Source organism: Eulemur rufifrons, chromosome 28, assembly GCF_041146395.1.
Source record: "Eulemur rufifrons isolate Redbay chromosome 28, OSU_ERuf_1, whole genome shotgun sequence".
In the NCBI taxonomy this organism is placed as follows: domain Eukaryota; kingdom Metazoa; phylum Chordata; class Mammalia; order Primates; family Lemuridae; genus Eulemur; species Eulemur rufifrons.
This window is the reverse complement of record NC_091010.1, coordinates 13359561-13373195: the sequence shown is the minus strand read 5'-3', so window position 1 is coordinate 13373195 and position 13635 is coordinate 13359561. Positions and strand designations below refer to the sequence as shown.

The 13635-nt window shown below is 61.4% G+C and overlaps 2 protein-coding genes across 2 annotated transcripts; both read right to left on the bottom strand.

Annotated features, from left to right (window-relative positions):
* Positions 1-818: 818 nt before the first annotated feature.
* ADIRF (adipogenesis regulatory factor) lies at positions 819-3015 on the bottom strand. Its single transcript, XM_069460673.1, has 3 exons — positions 2860-3015; positions 1207-1269; positions 819-1030 (listed from the first exon to the last, which is right to left on the bottom strand). The coding sequence occupies exons 1-3, from the start codon at positions 2918-2920 to the stop codon at positions 924-926; spliced, it is 231 nt and encodes a 76-aa protein (XP_069316774.1). The 5' UTR covers positions 2921-3015; the 3' UTR covers positions 819-923.
* Positions 3016-8122: 5107 nt separating this feature from the next.
* SNCG (synuclein gamma) lies at positions 8123-12558 on the bottom strand. Its single transcript, XM_069460635.1, has 5 exons — positions 12388-12558; positions 11557-11598; positions 11113-11240; positions 8644-8715; positions 8123-8363 (listed from the first exon to the last, which is right to left on the bottom strand). The coding sequence occupies exons 1-5, from the start codon at positions 12506-12508 to the stop codon at positions 8343-8345; spliced, it is 384 nt and encodes a 127-aa protein (XP_069316736.1). The 5' UTR covers positions 12509-12558; the 3' UTR covers positions 8123-8342.
* Between the last annotated feature and the right edge of the window lie 1077 nt (positions 12559-13635).

The window sequence follows — 13635 nt, the reverse complement described above, 5'->3', positions numbered from 1 at the left end:
GGGCTGGGCCTCATCCTGTGGGAGCGGTGAGTCACCCATCAGCAGGGCACACCCAAGACTGGGGTCGCGTGCTTGGACACGTGCCGGGGTGGGAGGGAGTTCGGCTTACTGGAAACCCGGTCCTTCGCGTACCGGCGTTCTGGGCCGGAGGCTACTGGTCTGTCTCAAGGGAAGGGGCACTTAAGGGAGGGGACTCGTGCTCACGCGCGCGCACACAGGGCCTTGTCCCCCCCCGCCGCGGCCCCCGGGCACAGCCCCCTGCGCTGGAGCCCCTCCCTAGAGGGCGGGACCGCGTCCAGCCTTACAAAGCAACCGCGCGGCGCCGCCCGGGACTGGTGCAGGGTAGGGACCGCGTAGACGTCCCGCGGGCCGGGTTGGGGGAGCGAGGCCCGGAAACCCGGCTACTGCGACTCCGAGTCGCTCCCGCAACCTCCCGCCGCCTGAGGTCGTTGGGGACGGCGGCACTGGCGCAGCTCGTGGGGAGAAGTTCCCGAAGCCCCGGCCCTTGCAGCACCCCCCTCATCCCCCCATCCCCCGCCCAGAGCTGAGCCCTTCGAGGATTTGGGGACGGAGCAGGGCCGGGCCCCGGAGCAGGAGAAGCGGCTTTGGAATCAGGGGCGGGGGCTGGGGAGGAGCACGTACCCAGATGGGGATTGGACTGCGGGAAGAGCCATTGAGGGGCGGGAACCGAGTTCCTTAAACAGTCGATCTGGGTTTCCGTATTTGGGGGCCCAGGACTCGATATGGGAGTTCTGCTCTTGGCGGGGGAGGACTGGGCCCGGTTTCCGAGGAGGCATGAAGTGCACACGGGGTGGAGCATGAATTTTAATGTGGGGCCAGACCAAGGAGGCAGCTGGTGAGCAGAGCTTGGGGCCAGGCTCCGCTGCATAGGGCCTGCAGGGGCGTCACCCTGTCTCCCTCTGTCATTTCATGAGGCCTAATTTTTTCGCGAAACCTGAGTAGGTGTCAGAGGCCTGCTTAGCAGTCTTGTCGATGGTTTCCTGGGTGGAGCTGGCCAGCTGGTCCATGGCTGGGGAAGGAGAGGAGAGGTCAGGGTGCCCGTGCAGGGTTAGCATGGCCAGGGTCTCTCCCCGGGAAGCCTGTCTTGGGGCATTGTGGGCAGAGGGGCCTGCAGAGGAGAGGGTGTGCCTGAGCTGGGGGTGTGTTGGAGCTGCCCACCCTCCCTGCCCTCCAACCCCACCAGACCTTGCTGCCCGGCCTCTGTGGCCTGATCCACCACTTGCTGAGCTTTTGCTCCGGCTGTTGTCACTGAAACAGAGAGATGTGACTTTGAGCCCCTGTTGAGGCACCACTGACTACAGGGGTCCCACCATTGCTGCACCCCCATGCATTCTTTAAAGTACTTTGTCCTACAGGCCCAAGGGGTGGATGCCAGTGACATGAAGTCCCTTACCCAAGGCCACCCAGCTAGCAAGGGGCATGAGCCCTTTCCATGCCTCTGAAGAGTTCTTGTTTATTTATAATGCTGGGCCCCTCCCCTCTGGCCTGCTTCCCTTCCCCTCCCCAGGCTTGCAGAGAATCTGTTGGACAGAGGAAGGAAGGTGGGGCAGGGCCAGGCTGCAGCTGGCATCTGGGCTGTGGCTGCTGCTGGACATTGCCAAGGAAGACCCCCTTTAACAACTTCTCCCCTAGAAGCCTGGCCCAGATGCCTCAATTCCCATCTTTAGTGCACTTGGCCCTGGAGCCTCCTCTACTTTTGCCGAGCTCTCTCACCACCTCCTCCCTCCTGAGGCCGGCCCAAGAGAGCACAAAAGCAACAAATGCCAGTGCTTCCTTGGACAGGCAGCTTAAGGCATTAGGAGACCAAGTGCAGGAGGAGCTGAAACTTCCAAGGTCAGGCTGTCCCCTCTGGGCCAGAGTTTCTGCCTGTGTTGAAGGAAGTTTTCCAGGTGGGTCAGCCTGCTGGGTGGGCTGACGGGTGGCTGCGGCCTGGAGAGATCTGATCCATCCTTGCTGCAGGATGGGAAAGGGCTTACCTTACCCAGAGCCCATCCTTGGGAGAGGGCTAGGCAGGTCCTGGGTGTGCTCACAGAGGGTCTGACATGACCCATCAGAAAGCCACAGAGAAGCAGCCTTTGCACCCAGCTCACAGATGGGAAAAGTAAAGCCTGGAAGGAAGGGTCCTACAGACAGAGGCTTCCTTGGTGGCATTGTAGTCTCACCGGGAGAACTGTGGGATTTCCCTGGGACACTGGTGAAGGAAAGGGTTGGTTAGGACGGTGTCACTTGACTGGGATGTGGGGAGGAGGATTGAGAGCTGGAGTCCCAAGGAAGTCTGGGCTAGATGCTGGAAGAGCCAATCCGGTGAGCCAGGGGTCACCTCAGGTCCCCTACCCCCAGCTCCAGGAATGTGTAGCTTCCGGAATGAGGAGGAGAGAGGGGAAGGGACTAAGGATGGGACGTGCCCTGCCGGGTGAGAACTTAAAGTAAGGAAACAATTATTTTTGGGGGGATGGAGGTGGAGTTGAAACAAATCCCCATGGAGTCTGGAGCAGCCTCCGCATCCCATCCGGTCCTTGGGCGGAGACCCCGGCAGGCGGAAGTCGGGGGTGGAGCGCGCTGTCTCCGTGAACCTTCATCCTCGCCTAAGGGCTGGGGTGGGGCAGCTCCCCGCCCGCGCCACCTCCCGTGATGGGCTCAGGCTCCTCGGCACTGATGTTCCCAAACCTCGCTCAGGGCATCCTCCCTCCGCTGCCCGCCCCTCCATCTCAGGGGAGGGCCCTCCCGGGCCTGAGCCTCTGGTGTGCGGACTTGCGGGCTGCCTAGACCCGCGGCTTCTGCCCCCGCGCCTCCAGGCGGGAGCCCCTGCCTGTGCCCCAGGTGGCGTGCAGTCCTCACCCGCTTCCTGGGCGGTCTCCTCCACCTGTTGCTTCAGATCCTGCAAGCTCTTGCTGGCCATGGCTACTGGGGGTCTGCGGGGTCGTCAAGGGCAGTCGCAGCAACGCTGGATCCTGCCCAGAGCGGCGGTGGCGAGCGCCAGCTCCGGTTTTTAAGGCGCCCCGGGGCCGGCCCGCCCCGCAGAAGGGAGGAGGCGCGGGGCGGTTCCCGGCAGACAGGCTGGGGAGTGACCGGGCCCTGCTCCAGGCTCCGCCAGCCTGGGAGCACATCCTGGCCTCAGGCTGGCCGCGGTGGGGAGGGGACAGTTCGAACCCAAGTCCGAAGAGGGGCCAAGGACTGCAGGGGGCCTGTGTCTGGGGTTCAGAGCGGGATCCAGGGAGGAGCTGGGGCAGGAGAGGGGCGCACACACCTCCCCGCACCTCCGTCTCCGATCCTGATTCTGGGCATCCCCCAACCGGAGAGCGCGGGGTCAGCGCCAGGTCGGGAGCTCAAGGCTGGAGTTGACATTAATAACAGCAGCTGCCTTTTATTGAGCATTATCTCTTGTGCCAGGTGCTACCCTAACGCTCTACAGTCTCTTGTATAGTCTTACAACCACCTCATGAAATGGGTGTTTTTATTAATAGCATCAGTTTACAGACGGAAACTGAAGCAGAGAGAGGGCGAGTTAGGTCTCACCCAAACTCATTCGGCAGGGACTCAAATCCGCGTAGGTGGGCTGTAAACTCTAGGGTCTTGGCAACAGCCGCGCCGGCCAGCCCGACACCCGGGTTTGGGCACTGCAGACTGGCCATCTGCCCAGTGGCTCCCGGGACCGAGCGCATGCATACATGGGAGAGTCGGGTAAAGCCCACTCCCAGAGGGCGAGGCACCTGCGGCCGATGCAACTCCAAGTGGAGGGGGAGAGGATGGTCCTCGTATGCCTGGCCTAAGCAAGGTGATTGCCATCGGTCGCCAAAGCCTGACGAGTTGGGCAGGAAGCACGGCTCAGAGAGGGCAGGAATGCGCCCTGGCCTCTCAGGTCATCTCTCCTGCCGGGACGCATGAGGATAAGGGGCGATCTGAGGGGCCAGGAGGGGAGTTAGGAACCTGAGTTTGAGTGGAGGGGTCAGGGATCCCGGGGGCAGCAAAACGACCCGCGAGGCACAACCCCCTGGCACACAAGAGGCGCAGGTCAGGCCTCACACTGCCCAGCGCTGTCCCACTCGCGACGGCCTTTGGAGCCCGGAGCCCGCGGCACACCCTCTCTGGGTCTGTTTGTTGCACCGATGCTGGAGGCTCCCCTGTTCTGAAGCTCTGGGAAGCCGCCCCACCCCCACCCCACTGCGCCACTCAGGCCGGCCCGCCTGCAGGTTCCCTGCCTTTAGTGGAGGAGGAGCCCCTGGTGTGGGGCGTCTGGAAACGCTGCACAGACACAGCGCGCCTAGGACACGGATTAATTGAGAAAAGGTTAACCCTGAGCAAGCGGGAGAGGCAGACAACGAGATTAGGTGGAGGAAGAGGGGGAGCACAGTCGTAGACGGCAAAGCAATGCCGTGGCCCGCCCAGCCCCCGCCCCTCCTGGCCCAGAGCCTGGCCCTGCCCTGGGTGCAGTGGTGCAGCGGGGAGCGGCCTGCTCGCAGCCAGGGGGGGGACCAGGGAGCCAAGCCCAGTCCCTGCCACAGCCCTGCCAGCCCTCCTCAAATCACTCGGGCTGGTTTCTGTAGCCAGGAAGGCCTCTGACTGCTCTAGTTAATCCCTCGGCCGCTGATGCTGTTTGGAACCAGGCCCAATGGGTGATGAGCAGACAGAAAGGCAGCAGCCTCTGTGGAAGAGACAGCCAACCCCCAGCAGGTGATGGCAGAGACAGCTCAGGGTGGCCCTAAGACGGCAGGCACTGGAGTCACTGGGCTCACATACCCCTAGGGCAAGTCCCTTCACCTCTCTGAGCCTCATAACAGAATTTCCCCAAAGTGTTTTTGTGAAGATTAAATGGGTGCCCAACACTCACAGAGGACCTTGCAAGAGGGGTGGAGCACTGGGGCGTCCCAGACTCGGAGAGGCTAAGGAGGGAGGACATTTCAGTGGTCCCCCTTATCTGCACTTTCACTTTCTGGAGTTTCAGTTAGCTGCTGCTGGGGCTCAGAAACCAATACCCCCAAACATGGTGCTTTGCTGAACTGAACAAGCCTCAGGGTGTCTCTGACCATCTCCCGTCCGCCCATCTCTCAGTCCTTGGTCTTCCAAAGCACAGGCTGATGCTCTGTAGTCCCCTTATCTGCCAAAAGTCTGCACCTGCCACAAAAGAAAACCACCACCTCTAGGCTCTTTCCTGAGTTTTCCTTAACTGAACTTGTACAGGAAGAAAATCTGAAGTCTCAACACACCTCTACAGACTTTTGTCTGCTCTGAGGGCCCAACAGACTTGTCCCAGGCCACTGTATGTTCTCCAAGCCCATTGAATTTCCCTAAAAATCATGTACTACCCCCCTAAAGTCATCCACACTTCCCCAACCCCCTTCCCCATACAACCATCTGCACCCCACTGGGTGGTGGGGGCAACACTCTGATTTTCACCCCGTGCATACGAATAAATGTGTATGCCATTTCTCCCACTAATCTGCTTTTGTGAGTTTATTTTTCAGTGAAACTTCAGAGGGCAAAGAAGAAGTTTCCCTTGGCCCCTACGCCAAGGTCAACCAAGGTCAGATGCAGTAAATGGAAAATTCCAGAAATAAACAATTCATAAGCTTTAAATAATTTTTCTTTTTTTTCGAGACAGAGTCTCACTCTCTTGCCTGGGCTAGAGTGCCGTGTCATCAGCCTGGCTCACAGCAACCTCAAACTCCTGGGCTCAAGCAATCCTCCTGCCTCAGCCTCCCGGGTAGCTGGGACTGCAGGCATGCGCCACCATGCCCGGCTAATTTTTTCTATTTTTAGTTGTTTGGCGAATTTCTATTTATAGTAGAGATGGGGTCTGGCTCTGCTCAGGCTGGTCTCAGGCTCCTGAGCTCAAACAATCCGCCCGCCTCGGCCTCCCAGAGTGCTAGGATTACAGGTGTGAGCCACTGCACCCGGCCTAAATAACTTTTATTACAGTATATTGTTATAATTGTTCCATTTTATTATTGTTAATTTTTTTTCTTTTTCTTTTTAAGTAATTAAAAGGGAGGCGAGCCGGCTGGGCTGGCTCAGACGTAGGCAGGGAGGCGGCATGCCTGATACCAGCGGGTTATTGTTGTTTTGTTGTTGCTTTTATTTTTTGCCTTCCTCGCCCCACCTTCTCCAGTTATTGTTAATCTCTTACGGTGCCTCATTTATAGATTAAACTTTATCATGGCTATGTATGTACAGGAGAGAACATAGGCTTCGGGACTGTCATGGTTTCAGGCATCCCAGGAAGTTTGGGATGGGGCAGGGGACCTCCGGCCTCCTCTGGGGAAGTGAGACGCTGCCTCACAGGGCCCAGAGCACGAGACAGGGGCTTAAAGGCAAAAAGCACTGCAGGTGCCCATGGGCTGGGGAAGGGGCTTCCTGGAACACGCAGATCTGGATGTTTGTCATTTGAGTCCAGCAGTAGGCCCTGCGGGGGTGTGTGTGTGTGTGTGTGTGTTAGGGAGGGGGTGCGAGCAGCAGGGACCCTTCTAGGCCCCTTCAGCAGAGGCAGAGGGAGCCTGCGCAAGGCTGTCCCCAGGGGCCGGGTGTAGGTGCCCTCTTCACCACCCCCAGTCACCTGAGCTGGCCTTGCTCCTCCTTGCTTTCTCTCACAGCCCAAAGAGCTTTCGGGCACACCCAGGCCCGGGGTGGCCTGCTGCTGGGACATGCACAGTCCTGTTTACCTGCACGTGGTGTCTGGGCCGGGGAGCAGGAACACCCCTGACTGCCCTGAGCTGCTCCCAGACCCTTCTTCACTCCCACCCTGGCAGGGTTTGCGGGGCAGGGGACCAGCAGCCCCCTGCTCCTTTCTGCCTTCTCAGTGGATGCCCAGGGCAGCTGACCAGGGGACAGCCCAGCTCAGCTGTGTTTGATGGGGCTTCTGGTCCCCAGGCTGCCTTGACCCCTGCTCCCCACTGCAGAGGCTGGCTGGGGAGGTGGTGTGGACGGGGCAGTGTCTGGAGTCAAGTGTGTACTCGGGCTCTGGCCCGGGCACCCAGCACTGGAGGCCCGGGGCAAGTCACTCGGATGCTCTGAGCCCAAACTGGCTGGGTGTCAAAGGGGAGGGTGGGGTCCCCAGGGAAGCCCAGTCTCTGTTCAGCCAACTCTGACCACGACTGCTGGGCACGACGCAAACAGCCCTGCATGTAGGACATTGACCAGCCCAGTCCCTGGGTTGTTTTGGAACTTTGGGAATGGGGGACCTGCCACCAGCACCCTGGAGCTTGTGCCGTCCCAGTGGCTGTAGAAGAGAATGGAGGTCGACCGGGTGGCTCTGGGGCAAAGTCACCTGGGCTTGTGCCCAGCACTCTGTGTCTCAGCAGAAGTGGGATCATACAAATCCTATCTGATAGGTTTGTTCTGAAGATTAAATAAGGTAAAGTGCTCAGAACGTACCTGACAGACGCCTGGGAAGAGCTCAGCAAATACTAATTTTTACTATTTTTCTCTCAAGGCGAGGCTTACTCTCGTGCACCTCCGCTGCTGTGGTTTTTAATGACACCTCACAGGCTTCTGGGTGCAGGAAGGGAAACTCCAGCTCTACTTCCAGAGGGAGCTTGAGGCTGGGTGGGGCCAGGCAGGAGGTGCCCTGGGGTCACCTCGTGTCTTTGCTGGGGAGGGCGCTCCCCGTCTCACTGTGGGTGTAGACTTCACCATCTTTGAAAGATCCTGTCTGCTCCTCGGAGAACGTTAGGTGACCCTGTTCCCTGCAGGACACTGGAGCCGTGGACGCTGGTCCTCACCTCCTGCTGACAGCTGGCTCCTGGGAGACAGAGCGGGCAGGTGGGGGCCACCCCAAGGGTGAGCTAAGGCTGCTCCTGCAGGCAGACAGGATTGTCGGCAATCTTGCCGATGGCCCGGGCGAGCCGAAGGCAGGGCCACCTACTCCGTGTTAGAGGCAATGGGTGAGTTGGGGTGGCGGTGTTCCTCAGGGCAGTGCCTGCTCTCATGGGTTCCAGAAGTGCCCAGTGTGTCCCTGCAGGGTACCTGGTCCCATCAACAGGCTGAACCAGTTCCAGTTCCTGGGAGGGCCCAGCCGGCCTCTCTGTGAACTATGCAGGGCAGAGAGGACGCATGGCCAGCAGTAGGGCTCAGGTTTTATTTGGAGTCACATACACACAAAATAAATAAATACATTCACAGCAGCATCTGTGGGGTCAGAAGGACCAGAGGGCAGGAAGGGCCAAGGGAGGGCGGTGCGGGCGGCACAGCAGCTTGGGCGGCCAGGCGAGGGGCGGGGAGTGTGGGCAGCTGCAGGTCACACGCCGGGCCGGCACTCCTTGTGCCAGGAGGGGGCGGGGTCCAGGGCAGAGGAGTGTCCTCGGGCCTCCGAGCTGGCTGGCAGCCCTCTAGTCTGCCCCACTCTTGGCCTGGAAGAGAGAATGACCCTCACACACAGCTCCAGACCCCCGACCCTCAGTGGCCACACTGAGTGGCCTGGGGAAGCTTGCCACTTGTGCCCCCTGCCTGAGGGATCATTCCTGAGGGGATCTCACACTCAGGTCCAGGATTGGCCTGGCCCACAGTCCCTGTGGGGGCTGCGGGAGGTCAGGGGGGCCCCACAGACCCTGAGAGGGAAGCAGCGAGTCTGTGGGGAATGGGGACCCTACCCAGGAACCCTCCGTGGTGTACCCCAGACCCATCTCCTACCTCCTCAGCCGCTTCCTCTTCCTCTCTGGCTGCCTCGTCCTCCTGTGGGGGGGCAGGTTGCTTCAAGTCATCCTGTAGGGGAGCAAAGGGGACATGAGGCCATGTGGAGGACGCAGGGACCCGCAGCTGCCCTGCAACCAGGGGCTCGTCTACCCCGGCCTCAAAGACGAGCAGAGGGGCTGGAGGCGCGGGAGTGCGGGAGGTGTGGGAGCCAGACTGCAGCTGGGGCTCCGTCTGACGCCACCAAGGCCTTCTGGCATCACCCCCCAAACTCTGGTTGGGCTTCCTTGACGAGGAAGCCAGGGGGGGTGGGCTGAGGTTGGCGGGGTGGGCAGAGGCCCCTGAAGCCCCAGGCCTGACCCTGCCCACATGAACACACACACCTTTCCCCTGCTGAGTCCCGAATCAGCCCTAGGACAAGGGATGTCATCAGTGCTCACACAGGGACCCTGCAGGCAGCGGGGCTAGGTGTCCAGCTCAAGGCCTCAGAACTCACAGGAGCAGGGCTTGTGGGCCTCAAGTCAGGCTTGCTCCAGGCCCACTCAGGTCTCCAGTAGTGTGGGTCCCTCTCCCTGCCTCCTGGATGGGCCCTGGGCACAGGCTGGTCAGGGCCAGCAAGGGTCACACAGTCCTCTCCCACTTCCCATCTTCTGTCCCCCTATACTCCAGGCCAGCCAGACACTTGGCCCAAGCGGTCATGACAGCTGGAGATCAGCCTGGACACTGGTCTCAGTGCCTGCCTCTGCAGGGTCCTGCCACCTCTGTGCTGCCACAGGACTGTCCTGCCCCTTGTTGGTGTGGGGTATGAAAGGGCAGAACTTCAGAGTTGGCCAGGTTCCCCAGGGGAAGGGCAGGTGGTCACCTGCCTAGTCCTGCTGCCCCACAGGGTGATGAGACCAGTGGAAAGCACAGTCGGTCTGCATCCTTCTACGGTTCACCGGGGGTGAGTCATGACTGGGTTTGGGGTGTCACCAGGAAATGAGTCTCCCTTGGGGCAGCTGGATAGGGGTCACCAGCCATCCTCCAGGCTCCTCGAGGAGGGCCCGGGCACCCCCACCCTAGGGCTTCTTTAGCTGGGGATGGGCAGGGAAGGGGGTCTCCCAGGGCACGTATGGGTTCTGCTCAGGCACTGATGATGACAATACAGTCACCTTCATTTGTTGGGCATTCACCAAGAACCAGGCAGACCTCTTCATGGGGGTCCTATCGCTGCCTCGTCACACAGGCCAGTGAGACAGACACTTCTGCCCCCGTTTTACAGATGAGGTAGAGGAGACTCAGAGAGCTTACTTGGCTTCCCAAGGTCACACAGCTAGGAAGGGGCAGGGTGGGGACCAGGAGAGGGAGCAGCTGCCAGCTCCTAGGATGTGGAGGCCCCATGCTGGCCCTGGAAACAGAGACTTGGGTGCCACCCCAGAGCCAGGGGCAGGGTGGCCTCTACTCTTCTACCCACCCACTCTCAGGTTCTCAGTGCTGGGAGCCTCGGACTCCGCTGCCCAGGCAGCCTGGCCTGTAGCAGGTAGGGGAGCTGGAGAGGGCACCGCCACCCCCACCCCCACCCCAGGTTGGAATCTCAGTCCCCCAGCCCACCACCACCTGCACTGCCAGAGTCGCTCAGGGCACAGGCCCCTGGTGGGGAATCCAAGCTCATGTGGACTGGCCAGGGGACCTGGGGCACATCACTTAATCTCTTGGGGCCTTAGTTTCCACACCCTGTCTCATGGGATTTTGTGCCGACTGAATGAGCTAATAAGCGTAAAATGCTTAGTGGAGCCTGCCCTGTGATAGGTGCTGGGACAGCTCACCTGGCCAACACCCACCCTGCGGGAGCGCACCACTGCTCCCACGCTCTCTGCTGCCGGGCCGAGCACACACGTGCACACTCACACGCGCACACAGTGCACCCATAAACACACGCACGTACACAGACACACAGAGTGCACGTGCACACGCCCACTCGCACACAAAGGAAGCCGCAGAGGGCGGGGTCAGGCCGCACTCCCTTTCCACCACCAGGGGGCGCCGCTTCCCTGCTGCTTGGGGAGCCAGGCCCGGGGAGGGAAGCTGGACCTGGGGGCAGGTGGTGACTTGGCAGCTCTGGCCTCGTGTCCACTGCCCGGGAGGCTGCCTGTCACCGCGTGATGCCCTGTTTTCACTTACAAAGTGTAGTATCTCCTAAATGCTGGGAGCCATACAGAGGGCGTGGTGTTGAGCCTCACTTTCCTTGTCTGTAGAATGGGCCCACAACACCCCCCTCATAGGGGAAGAGATGTGAGGATTCCAGTTGCGAATGGGTGTGAAACGTGAAACGCCAAGTTCAGAACCCCCTTCCACCCTGGCACACAGTGGGTGTGGAAACTGAAGCTTCGGTCTGTTTCCCTGTGTGCCCCAGGCAAGGTACAAAGCCTCCTCCCTGGCTGGCGTCCCTGGGCCGAGGACAGATGGGCCAGTCGGAGGGCTGGGGCTCACCTTGCGCACCACCCCAGAAGTGACCGCGATGTTCTCCGCCTCCTCCACGGTCTTGGCCGCCACGGTGTTGACGCTGGTGACCACAGCCTCGCTCACGGCGTTGGCCTGCTCCTTGGTCTTCTCAGCCACTGTGGGGGGACTGTGGCTGGTCTTGGCCCTGACCCTCCCCACTGGGCTGGCCCGCCCAGGTCAGGCCGCAGTGGCCCTTTCCCAGGGCACTCAGAGCCGGGGCTCCACTGGGACCCTGTGCTGCCCCCTTTCTGACTCCAGGGCAGCTCTAATGCTGGTGGGGGGAAGGGCAGGCCCACCCTGGTCGAGCCTCGGGGTCTGGGTTGGGAGCTCAGTTGGGAGTAAGGGAGGACACTGGGCTTGGGCCCTCAGTCCGAGGGTACAGATGTCCCGGGGGTCCCAGCCCCCATGGCCCCCAGGGCTGGGGCTCCTCACCTGAAGTCACGCTGTGCACCACACCCTCCTTGGTCTTGGCTCCTGGGGAGGAAGTGGAGGCATCAGCCCAGCCCGCCCCTCCGGGTGTTGGCGGTGTCAGGGCAAACACGCCACAGAACAGCTGACAGCTGGCCCAGCTGAGGGGTCAGTAGGGGGTGAGGAAGGTGTCTGGCGGCAGCGGCCCCTTCAAAGGGCCACTTCCTTTGTGTCTGGAGGAAGTGGATGGATGGGAAGGGGACAAGACAGGGTGGGGGACAAGAGAGACCAAGCCTGAGGGGGACACTGGTTGGACTCAGGGTCTAGACCCTGTTGGGGTGTGGCCCAGGCCTGAGAAGCGGCAGCAGGACAGGGCGGCCAAGCGCTGAGTCATCAGCCTCCCCTTCCTCCTCTCTGGAGGGAGCCACAGGGGGATGGGGCGGGTCGGACACTGAGCCCGGGTCTCATCTCCCCAGCCCAGCCTGACCCTCTGGGCAACGTGGGGACCTGTGGCCTGGTTGCTGGCCGTAGCAGCTCCCGTGTGGAGAGGGTGGAGAGCCCACCTGAGCACCAGGGTGCTTCGGGGGCTGCAGGCCCAGGGAGCCCAGTGTGCCTGGCCATGCCTTTGTGTGTGCACAGACAGGTGGCCAGCCGTGTCTGCCATCTGAGTGTCCCTCTTGCTGTTCTGCCCCAGGCACTGTGGATGCTCCAGGGCTCAGAGACCCTGCCTTGACAGCCAGGGCTTCACCCCTCCCAAAATGCCTCCCTGGGGCTGGGAGCAAGGTCAGGCCAAGGTAACTGGGCACCCCACCCTCAGGCCACCATGTAGCCGCGCCCTGCCGCGCCCCCACTCACCCACATACACGACCCCCTCCTTGGTCTTCTCGGCTGCCTCTGTCACCCCCTGCTTGGTCTTCTCCACGGCACCCACCACGCCCTCCTTGGCGATGGAGAAGCCCTTTTTGAAGACATCCATGGTGTTGGACAGGTCTGGGCTTGGCTGCTGCAGGCAGGACGGGAGCCGGACTCTCCCTGCGAGCTGCGGGCTGGAGCTGGCGCGAGTGCTGCTGCAGTGGCTGTCCCCGCCGCTGCCTCCTATTGACGCGATGAAATATTGATGCAGAGGCCAGCTGGAGCCCAGCCAGCCCGGGGTGCAGGGAGGGAGGGAGGGAGGCCTGCCTACACCTTCTCCCAGGGTGGGGCAGCAGGGGACCCTGCAGGCTCAGCCCTGCCCTCCTGCCCCTGCTCTCCAGGAAGGGGCTGCAGGGGGCTGGACACATCTTAACCCATCCTGCCCCTCATTCATTCGCTGCCCTGTCCACCTACGGCGTGGGCCCTGGCTGGGTGCTCTCGGGCTGGGGCTGCTGTGTCAGTGCTATGCCTGGGGAGACAGGCACAGAGGGGGAGGCGCCTTGGCTGGTGCCCCCACGTCCCAGGTAGGGCAGGGGTCAGGCCATGCAGGCCTGTCAGGTGAGAGAGGCCAACCTCTCAGACTGATCTGGGCTGACCAGCTACCCACCAGCATCCTGGATGCCCCTGGCCAGGCTCTGCAGAACCAGCTGGAGGAGCTGGGAGGGGCACACAAAGGGCTTCCCCATGCCTTGGCCCCTGGCTGCACGCTGTGCGACCCCAGAATAGCTTCTTTCCTTCTCTGAGCCTCCACCCACCAGCTGGCTCCCACAGCCCAGCGGTGAAAGATGCTGAGGAGGCATGACGTGCCCCCCACTTCCTGGCCAGCAGTGTGGATGGGCAGCGGGTCCCCGAGACCACCCCCACCGCTTCCTGCAGCCCCACCTTGAGGCTTATGTGCTTCTCCTGGCTCCCAGGGAGCAGGTTCCCATGGGGACGTGTTTGGTGGAGCCACCCCTTGTGTCTCCCACATCCCCAGTGTCCCTGAGCCAAGTCCTCTTGGGGTACAGGGAACGGCCTGCGTGGTTGGTGGCTCCTGTGGGGAGCAGGCAAGGGGGGGCGGGGGCCGGATGAGACCCACCGGGTGGGCCGGCCCAGGCCACTTCCTCTCTTTGTTGTCCCTGTGTTTTTTTCCTTCTGAGATTTAACTTGAAACCAACGTCACTGGCAGTTTCTGGAGTCACTTGCTGAGCC